Source organism: Protopterus annectens, chromosome 13.part0 (assembly GCF_019279795.1).
Source record: "Protopterus annectens isolate FY-2018-M chromosome 13.part0, PAN1.0, whole genome shotgun sequence".
Classification (NCBI taxonomy): Eukaryota; Metazoa; Chordata; order Ceratodontiformes; family Protopteridae; genus Protopterus; species Protopterus annectens.
In genome coordinates this window covers 165853565-165870747 of record NC_056747.1, presented here as the reverse complement: position 1 = coordinate 165870747, position 17183 = coordinate 165853565, and the positions used below count along the sequence as shown (strand labels likewise).

At 42.5% G+C, this 17183-nt stretch overlaps 1 protein-coding gene across 1 annotated transcript in view; it reads left to right on the top strand.

The window, feature by feature from the left end:
- MYO9B (myosin IXB) overlaps window positions 1–17183 on the top strand; it is a 1188949-nt gene that overhangs the window by 135072 nt on the left and 1036694 nt on the right. Inside the window, exon 7 of the mRNA XM_044054768.1 lies at window positions 16079–16195. Coding sequence (XP_043910703.1) covers window positions 16079–16195 — 117 coding nt within the window. The remainder of the gene's footprint in view (window positions 1–16078; window positions 16196–17183) is intronic.

The window sequence follows — 17183 nt, the reverse complement described above, 5'->3', positions numbered from 1 at the left end:
AAGACCTTCTTGAAGTCTACTACATCAACATGAATAGATGCTCCAGGAGGTTGTTTTGCTTTCTGGCTTCGGGCCAGTCATTTTCAATTCAGAGCCCTGCCCTATGGCCACACCACAAGCCCTAGGTGTTTACCAAATGCATAGCTTGCACCTCATCTCTGGCTGCAAGGGTTTTGGGTGTGCCACCGTCTGGCAACTTGCAACTTATTGCTCCCACCAGGTCTGCTAGCCTGGGCCAGAAACTATTTCTTCAACTGTTCTACCCCCCCAAGAGAACTTTTTTTAGAAACCAAAAATGGGGTAACAAACTGTGGCTTTGGAGTTTAAGGCAACCTAGGAATTACAGTGAACAAGGACAAATCTCAGTCTTCCCCAGTTCAGGTTCTGGCGTACATAGGTGAAAACATGGACACATCCATTCATACTGCAAAGCTACCAAAGAACAGGGTTTTCACTCTTAAAGGACGACAATGGGATTCTGTTATTAAATGCTCAACTTCTCTGTCCTTTTTCTCTCTACTTACTGTCCCTGCTATGAATAAACAACAGTACAGCATTTAAAATGTTTTAAATCAACTGTTACTCTCCACTGGAACAGTACCTTACTGTACTGTGGTGGTTTCACTTTCAAAAAACTTTTGTCCCGCCCTGGTAAAGCTTGCTGCAGTCTCTAATTTATTGATGTCATCAACACCAATGAATACAGGTAGATGTTCTTTGTGTTTCACTGTTGCAGTCATTACATTTGGGTTATCTACTTGCAGTAGCCCTCAATCGGCCTGATTAACAAAGTCTTGGGTCCTGCGTCAGATGCTGTCCCTTCTTCCATGACGTCAAGTCGTCGGGGGGGGTATAAAACATGCAGCCGACGCCATTACATCAGTCTTTCTTGCCATGTGGTGCCTGAAGCAGAAGCAGTTCGCAAGTGCCGGTCGGCCGACTCCTGAAATTTTCATTTTCGAGTTTCAGAACCGAAGTCTTCAACTAAAGCCAAGTACCCCATTGAGGAAACTTTTTCTTGCTCCTTACTGATGTCAGTAAAAGTTAATAATTGCATTACTTGTGGAAAGCAAATACCTCATAAAGATTTTCATTTGTACTGTATTCCTTGCCTAGGCCCTGACCACGACATACCTTGCTGTCAGTTTTGTGCTTTATTTAGTCAGTGCACTATCCGTCATCGGTATATTTTTGCCTCAAAATATTTCGGTTCCCGGTTTAATTATCCAGAAATGTCATCAGTTAGCCATTTGATTACTGGGATTCTGAAAAAATGCAAAGATAAGGACAGAGACAGGCCACCGAGGTCCAAAACTGCCGACGATGCTTCTCCTAAGCCAGTTAGCCGGTACTCGGTGAGGCGCTTCCGCAGCCCCTGATATCCGCTACTTCTGATTCGCAGACCTCTACTGAGACCCATTCCGAGTTTCGGTATGCCGTGAGATGCTTCAACTATGGAACCCGCGGATTTCTCTACCTTGGATGGGTCCGGAGCCGCTGTGCAGGCACTGGCTTCTGAGGGTGTATTCAGGCCTACGGACTTGTATATTAAACCGATGCCTCCTTCGTCACTTAGGCCTAAATCTCGAACCATGCCTAAAAAACGACACCCAGGCCACATGCTCAGGCCTCTGTGCCTAAAAAACAAATAAGAATGGCTGAAGATCTAATAACTCTAATCAGGGGTAGCCAACCCCCTCTTCTAAGAGGTCGAGGACCGAAGTTGTTTATGTATCTTCTGATCAGGATTCTGTTTTTTTCTGATTCTTCTGATGATCTGGATTTGCCTTTATCTACCTATGAGGATTCTGATGCAGAGGACTCTATTTCATCTGCTTCCCCTCCAGAGGATTTCTCTTTTGGTGAAACCTTACATACTCGGAGCATTTCCACTGGGAAAGCCAGGATTTTTCTGATTCAGAAAAGAGGCTCAGGGTTTTCTTACTCCTGCCTTAGCATAGGCCTTTGCTATCCCTCCTGTACTAGACATTATTGATGCTTTTTCGGAATCTTGTTTGGCCCCTGGTTCCTTGCCTCCTGCTCCCAGAAAACTTGACAGATACTACAGGGCCCCTGAGTCACACAAGTTCTTTTTTAAAAATCCTATTGCGGATCCAGAGACTATTTCTCAGGGGCCCAAGGGCATTAAGGCTTCTACTGCTAAAAATCCTACCCCTTCTGATAGAGACTCCAGGGCACTGGATAGATGGGGTAAGAAGGTTTACACTTCTGCGACCTTGGCTATTAGGGCTTTAAACTGACAGTTTCATATGATGTATCAGCAACATGTTATTGGATTGCTTAAACAAAAAATTATGTTGATTCGTGATTGTGTGGAAAATAAAGAATTCCAGGATTTACTGCATACTGCTGAACAGGTTGGAAAACATACTTTGCAATGTAGTTTTGATTCATTAGAGGCCTCTTGCAGGGCTGCTGTTACTGTGTCTGTGCTCAGAAGGCATGCTTGGCTTAAGGAGCAATCTTTACCTGATCATGTTAAAGCTAAATTGGTGGATGCTCCCTTAAATCAGGACCACCTGTTTGGCAACAAGGCTGAGGAAGTTCTTAAAAAGATGGAAGATGAAGCTAAATCTATGCAAACTGCTAAAGATTTCTTACAAGTTCAGCCTCCTGGATTTAGTAGGCAATGCCCCTCTAAAAATTGGTCCTTTCCAGGCCCTCCCAGGTCTTCTCAAACAAAACCCAGACAGCAGGAACCTCAAATTTCAGTCCCAGGGGACAAACGGGACTAAGCAGTGGGGGCCTCCACTTCCAAATCTGGGAGTAATAAGACTCCCCCCTATGATAAAGTGTCTCAATGACTTCCATTTAAAGTTTACGTATTTATTTATTTTACGTTTGTTGACCAGTCTGGTCTAACTGGATATATGTCCATTTTCAGTAGAGGCCCGAGGAGAAAAGCTCCAAGCATAGGCAGTGACAAAGCATACAATATATATCAATCATAAAATGAGTTATAGTACATTGTTTAAATTGTAGGTACGATAAACTTCTACAGAGTTCTTTAGTGTGTTTAAGCCAAGATCAAATATAAATAACATTTGAGAGCTAAAAAAATATATGGAGATTCCAAAATATTAAAATCATATATATATATATATATATATATATATATATATATATATATATATATATATATATTTTTTTTTTGGAAGAAATCTTTTATTTCAGATAGGCAACATAGAACAGTGGAGTAGAGAAGGATTGGGAGAGCAAGAAGGGGAAATGAGATCAGTCAGGGTTAGAGCAGGGACAGAGCCAGTGAGTTTTAAGATATTCTTTAAGATGTTTTTTAAAAAGCAGTGTGAAAGCAAGGGTAAAAAGTTCATTAGGAAGCTGGTTCCAGGTTTTTCCCACTGTGTTGGTGAAGAGTGATTCCCCAGCTTTGTTGTTGGATTTAATAGTGGAAACTAGAAGCTTATTAGCTGAGCGTAGTGTTGCAAGATTTTTATAGGGTGTAATCATGTTAGTGAGGATAGGGGTATTAATAAGGTGGTAAAGGATCTTTTGGGTGATGAGAAGTTGTTGACAAAGTAGTTGGTTCTTCAGTTCTGACCATCCCAGTTGTTTTAGGTTTTGACAGTGGTGAGTTCTAAAGGGGGTGCCAGTGGCAAATCGGGCTATGTTATTCTAACTGATTGAAAGTTTGGAAAGGTTGTTTTTAGAAAGATTGGTATATATTGCAGAAGCATAGAACAGGGTATAGATCAGGTGGGACTGGGCGATAGTGGTTCTGGCTATAGGGGTAAGGAAGGGTTTGATTCTATAAAGGGTGCCTAGTTTTGTGTTGACAGACTTTATAGTAGTATTAATGTGGTCATCATAGCTAAGGTTGTCAATTGTTATTCCCAGGAGACGAGTAGTAGTGTCAGGGGACATATTAGTTCTATTGTTAGAGGTTACTGTGAAGTGAAGTTGTGATGCTTTTGAGTAGGAGCAAACAGCAATAATTTAGTTTTTTTGGGGATCAGCAGGAAGCAATGTTGCATGAACCAATTTTCAACAGTGTTAAATACTGTCTGGGTGAGGGTCTGGAGTGTGAGATAATGGACTTGGCTGAACATATTAAAGTAGAGTCATCTGCATATTGTATGCAGGTGACTTGAGGAAATTTTGCATGTAGATCATTAATAAACAGTGAAGAGAAGCAGACCTAAAATAGAGCCTTGTGGGACTCCTCACAGGGAGGAGTGTAGAAAGATTTTTATCCCAAAGCACTGCTTGCTGTCTGTTTTCTAAATAAGATTTAAACCAGCGTACTGCTTGTGGGTCCAGTGATTGGGCTTTTAGTACATCAATAAGCATGTGATGATTAACCATATCAAAGGCTTTTGAAAGGTCGATGAATAGTGCTGAGGAAAGAGAGTTATTGTTAAGATTGTTGTTTATACAGTCAGAAAAGGATAGCAGGGCAGTTGTGCTATGGAAAGGTCTAAAGCCATGTTGGCAGTTGGCAAGTAAATTATTCTGGAGGAGGTGGTCAAGCAGTTGTCTGTGGATGCATTTTTCCATTATTTTAGCTATTGGAGAGAGTAAGGCGATTGGACGAAAGTTGGAAAGCTCAGTAAATGTCCCACCTTAATGTAGTGGGATGATATGTCATACTTTCCATATGGAAGGGATTGTGCTTTCCAAAGTTGTTCTATTTATAAGGATGGAGATGGGATAGGCAATGACTTTAGCTGCGATTTGTAGGTATTCAGCTGGAAGACAGTCAGCAGAAGGGGTGCATGGTTTGAGTTTTTGAAGGGGGTTGCAAATGAGGGATGTAGGTACAGGTTGTATATGAAAGGTTAGAGCTGGGACTATTCATGGTGATTGATGGGGAGGTGGTAGTAGGTGGTAATGTATTAGCTAGGGATTGAATGGCTTCAGTAAAATAGTTATTAAAGGCATTGGGAATTTGGTTAGAGTTATTATGGTTGAAGCCTGATGGTGCAGGAGTTTTAGAATGGGAGTTCTAGAATGGCCTGGCTGAAGTAGTTTGTTGATGCCTGACCAGAACGTTTGTGGTTTTTGTTGGTGGGTTTGTTGGAGGTGAAGGTAGTAGTTTTTTTTTGTCTTGTAGAATGTCTTTTTTGGTGGCATTTCTTAACTTTAAAATAAAGGTGATCTGATGGACTTTTAGAGGCTCTCCATTTGGACCACATTTTATTTCTTAAGAGGATTTTTTGCCTAGTTTGTTTTGTGAGCCATGGAGCAATTTTGGTACTTTTTCTAGAAGAGTGATAGGGGGCATAGTAATCCTGGATTTGTAGGAATTTAGTATTAAAGTAGGTCACTGCCTCATCAAGTTGAAGATGAGACAGTGGTGACCAGTCACATGCTTTCAGTTCATTTTGGAAGGTTTCTGGTTTGAATTTTTTTTTAAGAACGGGAGGTTTTAAAAATATTAGTATTAGGGCTATGAACTCTTTGTTTAATAATATAGGTTAGAGCATGGTCACTGATATCGTCTGGAATGGTTCCTGGTTTATAAATATAAGCACTTATCAGCTGACTGCCCCTTTGGGGGCAAAGATTGTTCTTCATGCAAAGAACTGAGAGCTCATTACCCAGGACAAATGGGTTTTAAATGTAGTGTCCCAGGGATACAGATTTCACTTCCACACGTTCCCAGCATTAAGCAGGTGGCCTGACCTACCCCTAAATCAGTGGGCAGAGGTACAAAAACAAGTACTTTCTCTCTTAAGCATGGGGGCTATTCATTTGGTACCAGAAGAGGAAAAGGGACAAGGTTTCTACTCGAGACTTTTCCTGGTACCCAGAAAAGACAATTCATGGTGTCCTATCCTGGACCTGTCTACTCTGAACACCTTTTTGGAGATTCCAAAATTCAAGATGCTGACTCTTCACCAGTTACTTCCTATGCTAGGCAAAGATGCCTGATTGGCAACACTAGATTTGAAAAAAGCATACCTGTACATCCCAATCAGGGAATCTTACAGAAGATACCTTCACTTCAAAGCAGGCTACACACACTATCAGACACTATCAGTTCTCTGCACTGCCCTTTGTCTTATCTACTATGCCCAGGGTATTCACAAAGTGCCTAGCTCCAGTTATTGCATTTGCAGGCAAAGAAATATTCAAATATACCCATACCTGGACGATTGTCTAATTCTGACAGAAAGCCAGGACATACTTTTGAATCATCTGGCTTTTGTACAAAGGGTTCTAACCTGTCTGGGGTACATCATAAACGAAAAGAAATCTCACCTGGTACCCTGTTAACAAATTATATTCCTGGGAGCAAGCTTGAATACAACTTCCCAGATGGCTTACCTCACTCCAGCGAAACAAATTCATTTGACAACCTACTTCAAACAAGGGGCCACAAAAACCCTGCTGTCTGCAAGACAAATACTGCAAGCCTTGGGGTTCCTGCATTCTTCTAATTTCATATGCAAAACTGCATATGAGGAAACTACAGTGGTATCTAAAAAGCCTATGGTGTCAACATTCCCAGGATCTAGACACAATGATTCCTGTCATACCTTGCCTACACCTAGAGTTTCTTTGGTTTGCAGAGGCCTGCCAGCAAAACAAGGAACTACCTTTTACACCTCCCCCTGCCACCCAAACCCTAACAGACGCATCAGACTATGCATGGGGGGCTCACCTGGCAGGGAAGTGCATTCAGGGCAAATGGAACCCAAGTCAAATGCACTTGCATATCAATCAAAAAGAAAGAAAATTCACCCCGGGGAATCACGTCAGTCACCCTGTTAGACAGGGGTCCAGGGAAGTAAATAGTGTGGGAAGAAATAGCCAGGGAATTGTTATGGCTAAACTTGTATAGGCCCTAGGGCTGATTGCCTACTACCAACATATGAACCTATGAAATGTTAGCTGTACAGAATTCTCTTACAGCCTTCAAGGACCACATTCTTCCCCGACAACTAATGGTAAAGACAGACAACACCACTGTTACGTGGTAGATAAACAAACGGGGGGGGGGTACACATTCTTACCCCTTCTGCAGCCTAGCCATGGCATTGTGGAACACAGCCTTGATCTACCAAGTGCACCTACAAGCTCAGTTCCTGCCAGGAAAATTAAATACACTGGCAGATGGACTAAGCAGAAACCTCATGGACCCACACGAGTGGAAACTGGAGCGAAGACATTTCAACATGTTGACAAGCAAATGGGGGAGCCCAGATATAGACCTATTTGCCTCTCCCCAGAACTACCAATTGGGCAAATTTTGCACAAGGACTCCCCACAAACAAGCCTGGAAAGTGGATGCTCTGTCCTTCAGCTGGAAAAAAGTATCAGTCTATGTCTTCCCCCCCTCTGCCTCTGCTCTCCAAAGTACTACTAAAAATCAAACAGGACAAACCAAGAATGATTTTGATTGCTCCAGACTGGCCATGCCAACACTGGTACCCCATCCTCCGCAGTGTGTCACGGTTATCTCCATGGCACTTGCCTCACACTCCTTTCCTGTTGTCCCAGCAGGAGAACCAGATTCTGCACCCTCAGCTTCTAACACTGAATCTTGCAGCCTGGCTAATTACCTAATCTCTCCTTTACCATCCCTCAGTAAACCTGTGATGGATCTTATTTTAGAGGCAAGGAGGCCTAGTACTAGAAACTCTTATGCTGAAAAATGGAAACAATTGTGTGCCTGCAACCACTCTCAAGGGATGAGCACAGCAGCACCTAATTTACCTCAGATTTTACAATACTTAACCGAGATGCTTCACAAGTGCCTGTCTTTTTCCTCCATTAAATCCACGCCGCAGCCATTTCAGCTCATTATACCACAGAACCTCCCCTCTTCTCTCATCCACTGCTCAAGCAGTTATTCAGAGGGGCCAAAATTTTGAGACCACCCAGGAGAGCTCCAACCTCCTGCCCTGGGTCCTTAACTTTGTTTTGGCGAAACTCACTCTACCTCCTTTCGAACCAGCTGCTACTGTGGACTTAAAATCTCTTTCTTGGAAAACAGCTTTCCTTTTAGCAATCACTTCAACTAGAAGGGTATCTGAATTGCAGGCCCTTATGGCAATGGAGCCTTCCATCATCTTTCATGCGGACAGGTTGTCCTTCAGAACCAATCCATCCTTCATGCCCAAGATGGTATCCTTTGTGGATCTTAATCAGTCCATTCATTTGCCAACCTTCTTTCCCAATCCACAGAACAAAGGGAATGGATACTGCATTCCTTAGATGTGCACAGACAAGTTAGATTTTACTTGGACAGGACTAAATCTCAAAGGAAATCTGAACAACTGCTGGTGGCATTTGCTGCAGGGGCAGAGGAGAAGGCTATTTCAAAGCAAACCATTTCTAAATGGATAGGCCACTGCATTAATTTCTGCTGTAAGCACCATGGAAAACCTATCCCCCAGGGGATCAGACCTCACTCCACCAGGGTGCATCTACCTCTACAGCCTTTCTCAGAGGCGTCCCTACCAGGGGCATCCTAGAAGCTGCTACCTGGAGTTCTGTACATACTTTCACCAATCATTATCATTTGCCAGTTTTCTCTAAATCCATAGCTGGCTTTGCCAGTGCAGTCTTGCAGGGACTTATAGCTGTTCCTAATGCTATTTAACTTCCTCCTCCCAACCATAGCTTTGGGAATCTACCCAAATATAATGACTGCAACAGTGAAACACGAAGAACATAGTACAGTTGTGTACACTTACCATAAATGTAGATGTTCGCGTGTATTCACTGTTGCAGTCCTGGTTACCCTCCCACCCCCCTAACTACTTTTGGTTATACCTCTACTTTCCTTTACTATGCTTTAAAGCTTTTTGGTGTATTTGCTTTATTGTTGGAGGTATATCATTGTACATTTATATTTAATTACTTCCCATTAGGGGGCACCTGACATCTGGGGCAAGAAAAACTGATGTAATGGCGTCGGCTGTATGTTGTATACCCCTGACGACCTGACATCATGGAAGAAGGGACAGCAACTGATGCAGGACCCAAGACTTCGTTAATCAGGCCAACTGAGGGCTACCTGCAAGCAGATAACCCAAATATAATGACTGCAACAGTGAATACACTCAACATCTACATTTATGGTAAGTATACACAACTGTACATTGCACAACAGGTTGGTTTGACATAATTTATGTGAAACTATGCTTGTTCGGATTTTGGAAGATTTCACTGACTCTCTCTAGAGCTGACAGCAGACTTACTGGTTGCGTGAGGTCCAGTGCCATTGCAAGGGTACAGAAAGGTGGGTCACCTCCCAGCTTGCATCAGTTAGCAGCTATTGCTTCATGTCTTGTAAACTGTCAAACTGCCCTGCTTAAGGTAGTTAAACTGCATAATGAAGTGCACTTTTGGTCCATATGGCACTTAAAAAGGAACAAGTTTATTATAAATAAAATAAACTAATGCTTAGGCTATTTGCATTCAAATGTTTCTCCCATTTGCTGCAGGTATTGCCCTTACTCCTGGCATCTAACTTAGTTTTTTCTGGGAACCGTATTAGAAGTTCATTGTGTTGCACTGCTGCAATCATTACACTTGGGTTATCCCGCCGTCAGGCGGTTCCCCAGTCGGCCCAAGTTCCAAAGTCTTGGTCCGGCGTCAGTTGCTGTCACCTCCTCCCTGACGTCAGTATGACAGGGGTATAGAAGATGCATCCAACGCCATTTTCTTGCCGCGCGGTGCCCGAAGCAAAAGCAGTTCGCAAGTGCCGGTTGGCCGTCTCCTGAGATTTTCATTCCGAATCCATAACCGAAGTCTTATACAAAGCTAAGTACCCAGTTGGGGAAACTTTTTCTTGCCTCAGACCGATGTCAGTAAAAGTTAATAACTGTATTTCTTGTGGGAAGCAAATACCTCATAAGGATTTCCATTCCTATTGTATCCCATGCCTAGGCCCTGACTATGATGTCAGTGGTTGTCGGTTTTGTGCTAGGTTTAACAAGCGCACTATTAAAAGTCTGTTTGATTTTGCCCAACATTATTTTGGTAGAAAATTCAATTATACCATGCCACCAGAACTTCGACCGGAATACACAAAAAGCGCAAAGATAAGGATAGGCATCCGAGGCCCAAAACTGACGAAGCCTCTTCTAGGCCAGTCGCCGGTTGTCCGGTTTTCAGCGAGGTGTCTTCGCAGCCCCTGACGACAGCTTCTGTAGAACCTCAAGCCGCCCCTGACTCCCACGTGGAGATGGCTGGGCCTTCGGACGCACAAGTTCTTCAGCCTACCGAGACTAACCTTTCAGAGGGATCTGGAGTAGCTGAGCAACCCACAGCTACAGAGGGTGTCTTCAGACCTACTCAGTTAAGCATTAAACCCTCAGCTAAGTCTAAGCCTTCTTTAAAGTCAAAGAAACAAATACAGCATTATCCAGGACAGGCCTCCATGCCTAAGAAACAAATGCTCAAAATGGCCAAAGACCTAATCACTCTGATCAGGGGGACCCATCCCCCTCCTGATAAAAGGCCTAGACAGGATGTAGACTAACTCATCTGACCAGGTGTCCATCTGTTCTGATTCATCCTCAGACCTAGGATACTCTTTACCCCCTTATGAGGATTCTGATGCTGAGGAATCTATTCCATCAGCCTCACCACCTGAGGACTACTCCTTTGGGGAAACCCCACATACCATGTGGGAACATTTCCACTGGGAATGCCAGTATTATTCAGAATCCAAGAAAAGGCTCAGAGTCTTCCTTTTATTACCTCAACACAGACCCCTTGCTATTCCGCTAGTGTTGGATATTGTGGATGATGTGTGTACTGAATCCAGCTTAAATCCGGATTCCTTACCTCCAGCCCCTGTTAAACCTGACAGATACTACAGAGTCCCTGACTCACATAAATTTCTGTATAAAAGCCCTGTAGCTGACCCTGAAACTATTTCTCAGGGACCCAAAGGAGTTAAGGCCTCATCAGCCAAGAATCCAGTTCCCCCTGACAGAGATTCCAGAGCATTAGACAGATGAGGAAAGAAAGTATATACGTCTGCAACTTTAGCAATGAGAGTCTTAAATTGCCAGTTTTCACATGCTAAATTATCAGCAATTTTTACTGTCTCAGTTAAAACAAAAAATGCTTCCAGAATCAGATCCTCCTAATTTTAAAGAAATGCAGGATTTGTTGCATGCAGCTGAACAAGTGGGAAAGCATACTTTGCAATGTGGTTTTGATTATCTAGAGGCCTTCTGCAGAGCAGCAGTTACAGGCTCTGTCATTAGAAGACATGCTTGGTTAAAAGAACATACGTTACCAGATCATGTTAAAGCAAAATGATTGGATGCACCTTTGCAGCATGATGTATTTGGAGTCAAGGCAGAAGAGGTATTCAAGAAAATGGAGGATAAGGCAAAATCTATGCAAACGGTGAAGGGTTTCTTACAGGTTCAGCCTCCTAGATTTAGCAGAAACTGGCCAACTAAGAATTGATCCTTTCCAATTAGACAGACCTCAAAGGGGAAGACACAGACATCCAAGAGGTAGAGGTCAAACACAAGGTACTTACAGGCCTTGACAATGGGTTGCATCAGACCAGAAAGAAGGGGAAGACAGGCCCCAACCATATAAAAAACAGCTCCATTGACTTCCCACTACAGCTGCCAAACAAATTCTTCTTGGCAGCCCCCTTGGGAGGAAAACTGGCACTCTTCTACCACAATTGGCAAATGATCACCAAAGACAAATGGGTTCTCAACATTGTATTTCAAGGTTACAGGTTCCACTTTCACACTCTGCCAAGGTTAAAAGGAATGCCAAACATGCCACCAAATCAGTGGGCAGAGGCTCAAAAACAAATTACATCACTCATGGATATGAGAGCTATTCAAAAGGTACCATCACAGGAGCAAGGACAAGGATTTTACTCAAGACTCTTTCTGGTACCCAGAAAGGACAAGTCCTGGAGGCCCATTCGGGATCTTTCATCTCTAAACACTTAACTGGATGTTCTGAAATTCAAAATGTTGACATTACAGCAGCTTCTTCCCATCCTGGGCAAGAAAGCTTGGCTCGTGACTTTGGACCTCAGAGGCATACCTGCATGTCCCTATCAGACAAAACTGCAGAAGATACCTCAGATTTATAGCGGGTTCAATGCACTACCAATTCTCTGCACTGCCCTTTGGCTTATCTGCTGCGCCCAGGGTCTTCACAAAGTGCCTGGCACCAGTAATTGCATTTTGCAGACAGAAAGGAATTCAAATTTGTCCGTACCTGGACGACTGCCTGATTCAAGCAGAGAGCAAGGACATTCTTCTAAAGCATCTGGCGTTTGTAAAAAAGTTATTAAGTTGCCTGGGGTACACAGTAAATGAAAAGAAATCAAAACTAGTGCCCTCACAAGAGATTATGTTCCTGGATACCAGCTTGAACACAACGGCCCAGATGGTTTATCTCACACCAGACAAACAAGGACACAACTGACTCAATACTTTCAGTTGATGGCAACGAAGACCCAACTCCCTGCAAGAAAAATTCTGCAGGCCTTGGGTTACATGGCATCTTGTATACTACTAATTCCATATGCCAGACTGCATAAGAGGAAACTACAGTGGTACCTAAAGAATGTATGGTGTCAACACTGTCAAAGTTTGGAAACAGTTATACCACTAATCCCTTGCCTTCAACAGGAGTTTCAATGGTGGGCTCAAGCTTGTCACCTCAACAAGGGACAGCCTTTTACACAACCCACAGCCAGGCAAACACTGACAACAGATGCATCAGATTATGCCTGGGGAGCACACAATGCAGGCAAATGTATTTAGGGCACTTGGCCTGCAGAACAAAGGCATCTTCACATAAATCAAAAAGAGATGCTAGTTGTACAAAATGCACTTATAGCTTTTAAGGACCTGCTGCATCCAGGACAACTACTACTAAAAACAGACAACACCACAGTTATGTGGTACATAAGCAAGGGGCACTCACTCCTACCCCCTATGCAGACAAGCTATGACCTTGTGGAACACAGCTATGAACCTTCAAGTTCATCTACAAGCACAATTCCTACCAGGAGACAAAAACACACTGGCAGACGACTTAAGCAGAAACATCATGGATCCCCACGAATGGGAGTTGAATCCACAAATATTCAGAATGATAACACAGAAATGGTGGAGCACGGACATAGATCTTTTTGCATCCCCAATAAACTGCCAGCTACAAAAATTCTGTACAAGGAGTTAACATCCACAAGCATGGAAAGTGGATGCCCTCTCATTCAGCTGGGAGAACCTACAAGTATATGCTTTCCCACCACTACCTCTCCTGCCAAAGGTACTCATAAAAGCCAGGCAGGAAGAGCCAAAGATGATCCTGATTGCACCAGACTGGCCACGCCAGCACTGGTACCAAGTCTTGAAGCTTAGCACAAGAACCACCGTGGATTTTGCCTCAAATCCCACATCTGCTGACTCAGCACAACAATCAAATACTACACAGCCAGCTAAAGACCTTAAACCTAGCTGCATGGAAGATTCCTTAGTCAAGCAAACAATGCTTCTCTCCAAAGCTGTTATGGATGTCATTCTGAAGGCCATAAGGCTTAGTACCAGGAAAGCCTATTCGGATAAATGGAAGAGATTCTGTGCCTGGAACCAAGCTCACAGCCGTGACCCTCTTGTCCCAAACATTCCTCTGATACTACAGTACTTAACTGAGATGCTGGACAAAGGACTCTCCTTCTCATCCATCAAGATCCATGCCTCTGCCATCTCTGCTCATTACAACACGGATCCACCAATTTTCTCTAATCCTCTGTTAAAACAGTACCTCAGAGGGGCTAAAAACATAAGACCGCCCCGTAGAGCACCTGCTCCAACTTGGGACCTCAACTTTGTTTTGGAGAAGATAACTTTACCTACATTTGGGCCTGTCAACACAGCAGAATTAAAATATATCTCTTGGAAAACTGCTCTGCTCCTGGCAATAACATCAGCACGAAGAGTTTCAGAATTACAGGCACTAATGGCAGTGGAATCTTTCCTCATTTTCCACCAGGATAGGGTGTCTTTAAGAACTAACCCTACTTTTATGCCAAAGGTGGTATCAAGTGTGGCTCTAAACCAAACTTTTCACCTGCCAACTTTTTATCCTAAACCACAGAATAAAGGGGAGAGACTACTGCACTCTTTGGACATTCACAGGCAATTACGCTTCTACTTGGACAAAACCAAAGCTTTCAAAAAATCTGAGCAGTTATTGGTAGCATATGCTGCATGAGCACAGGAAAAAGCCATTTCAAAACAGACTATTTCAAAATGGATAGGACATTGTATATGTTTCTGCTACACATACTGTGGAAAACCTGTTCCTAGCAGCATTAGATCTCACTCCACCAGGGCAACAGCCACTTCAACTGCCTACCTCAGGGGAGTACCTACCAAGGATATTTTGGAAGCAGCAACTTGGAGTTCTGTACATACCTTCACCAAGCATTCCCATCTGCCTCTGTACTCTAAATCCAGAGCTGGCTTCGCCACTGCAGTGCTGCAGGGCCTTATAGCCAACCTTAATGCCTTGTGGAACCAGCCACCCTTCCTCAGCTTTGGGATTCTACCCAAGTGTAATGACTGCAGCAGTGTAAGATGATGAACATAGTACAGTTTTGTACCTACCACACGTACCTATGTCTTTTTTTTTTTTTTTGCTTTTCTTATGTATGTTTTATTAGCAATTGGAATTGCCTACCTATTTAGGGGCACCTGACATCTGGGGCAAGAAAAACTGAAGAAAATGGTGTCAGCTGCATCTTTTATACCCCTGTCGCACTGACGTCAGGGAGGAGGCGACAGCAACCTACGCCGAACCAAGACTTTGGAATTCCAGCCGACTGGGGAACCGCCTGACGGTGGGATAACCCAAGTGTAATGACTGCAGCAGTGTATACACTCGAACATCTACATTTATGGTAGGTACAAAACTGTACTTTTCCTTCTGTTCCTTTTGCTCAGTATCCTCATTCTTCACAACTTCCACTCCTTCAACCCTACTCTACAGACTGTCCACGCTGTCTTTTAGCAGCCTCATATATCATTTTTTTCATTTCATGATTGTTGTCTGTTTTGTCCATTTGGAGAATCCTTTATTTTGAAGTATATCTGCTTGATTTCCATCATGAACCAGGTAACTGTGTGGTCATTCTCCTTTGCACAGCAGCAGATCTAATATCTTCCTCCCTCTAGTTCATTCATTTCTTACCTACAGAAAACTTGCCTCATCCATGGTTCCTAACATTTTTTCTTTCCTGGCCATCCTTGATGCCAAGGTTCTTCAGTCCAGTCCTGAGAAATAAATTCCTCTTTTACTGACAATTTTTAATAAATCCTTGTTTTTCAATTTTGAGGAGCAGCTTAAAGTTTTACCCGATTCAGTTAAATCCAAGAACTAAGGCAGTGCATTTTGGCAATCTGATAATGGATTTCTCTAGGCTTGAGTACATGGGGAAAAACTACAGTACAATGCAGTCATAAAATCTGCATCATAACCAGGGGAGGTATACTAAGGGCAGTTAATGGATGAGGAGAGATGTACTGTCTTCTAAACGATGCATCTTCAAAAAGTAAGCCTAGTTTTCGTGACCATTTTATCCCTAAAGTCAAAGATGGCAAATTGGAGTTAATCTGGAAATATAGAGGGTGGGAAGACTTAAGATGGTAGTAAACAGCATTTTCAGATTCACTCAAGATTCTTGAGGGGCTGTGACTAGAATCAAAATATGAAGAGAATGTAAAAATCTGGCAGTAATGCATAAATATCATGAAAATGGAGACACTGAGATGGGAATAAAAACTGGTCGTTATATCTACAGTTTTCTAGTGATTTCTGCTTAAATTCTGAGGTCTGTGACGAGTATACTCTGTACTGTGACGGTGTTTTACAGTAGGTGCTTAATTGAACTTATTAATTACATTTGTGCTTTGGAAATTTGACTAAATCTATATTGTTGACAGAAAAGTAAGACAGAAAAATTCCTGTTACTACCTGCATAATGCCACCTTGTAGTGTAATTGTTTCTGATATGTCATTACTTGAAATGTACAGTAGCAACGGTTTTCAGTATTTAAGTTTGTATATTTTGTTTCTGCAGGCAGTAACCGCCCGAGATTCCATGGCAAAGTCACTTTACAGTGCTCTCTTTGACTGGATTGTTCTGCGCATCAATCACGCTTTGCTTAACAAAAAGGATATGGAGGAGTCTGTTACTGTAAGTTCCAGGATCAAATATAACCAACTGCATATGCATTTCTTCAGCACTTTGGAAGAATGCCAGCAAACAGATCTGTATTCCATGTAACAAAATGGTGGGCACTGAAATTACAAGGCAGCATTTCCATCAAAGGTTTATAGTGTCATTCCGAGCTATAAATGTCACAGGAACCCAGAAATAGAATTACAAGCCTTGTCATTTACAACTTGTTTGTTAATGAGTAGGTATGCTGTAGACAGACATATTTGAGTTTGTTTTAGACATGTCACAAAAGATAAATCTTAATCTGCCAAAAAAGGAGTGCTGGTTAACTCTTAAGGCAATGTTCTTGAAATACCTTGTGAAATGAAAGTATCTGTCAATTCAGGGTGAATGTGAAAATCTAGAAATCATGCCACTCAGCCTAGGATGAGCATTAAAGAACAAAGCCCTGTCATCTGCAAGTAACAGCAATATTCTGGATAACAGGCCATTTTCCTGTTTTACAATGAACCAAGGTCTAAAGATCTAAACTTAAACCCCTTATATTTTTGGTTAATCACTCTGTGCCAACTTCATTGATTTAATGTAGCAGCAGATAATTGTAACATTTTATGTACATCTGAAGATCAAGACAATAACAAAGGCAAAGCAGTCTGAGGGCAAAAGTCATAGCGCTGTGACAAAAATCATCAAATTATGTTCAGTGGTCCGACATGACAGTTAAGCCAAGTTTGCAGGTACATGTGAAGTGTTCATCTTGGGCTTTGACCTCAGGCCCAAGTCTCGGGTACATTTTTGATGATATGTCCGTGAGCTATAAGAAAAAAATGGATGGGCTGTTAGTAGTTGTGAAGGCTTTGCAGGTAATTTATAACCGTGAGTCTCTAAGTGATGCATTAGGGAATCTGTAATTAGCTGCTCCTTTTTAAACTGTATGGCTGCAGGGCATCAAAACAGTTGTAACATGCAACCATATCTGTTTGCATAAGAAAGGGTAGTCAGT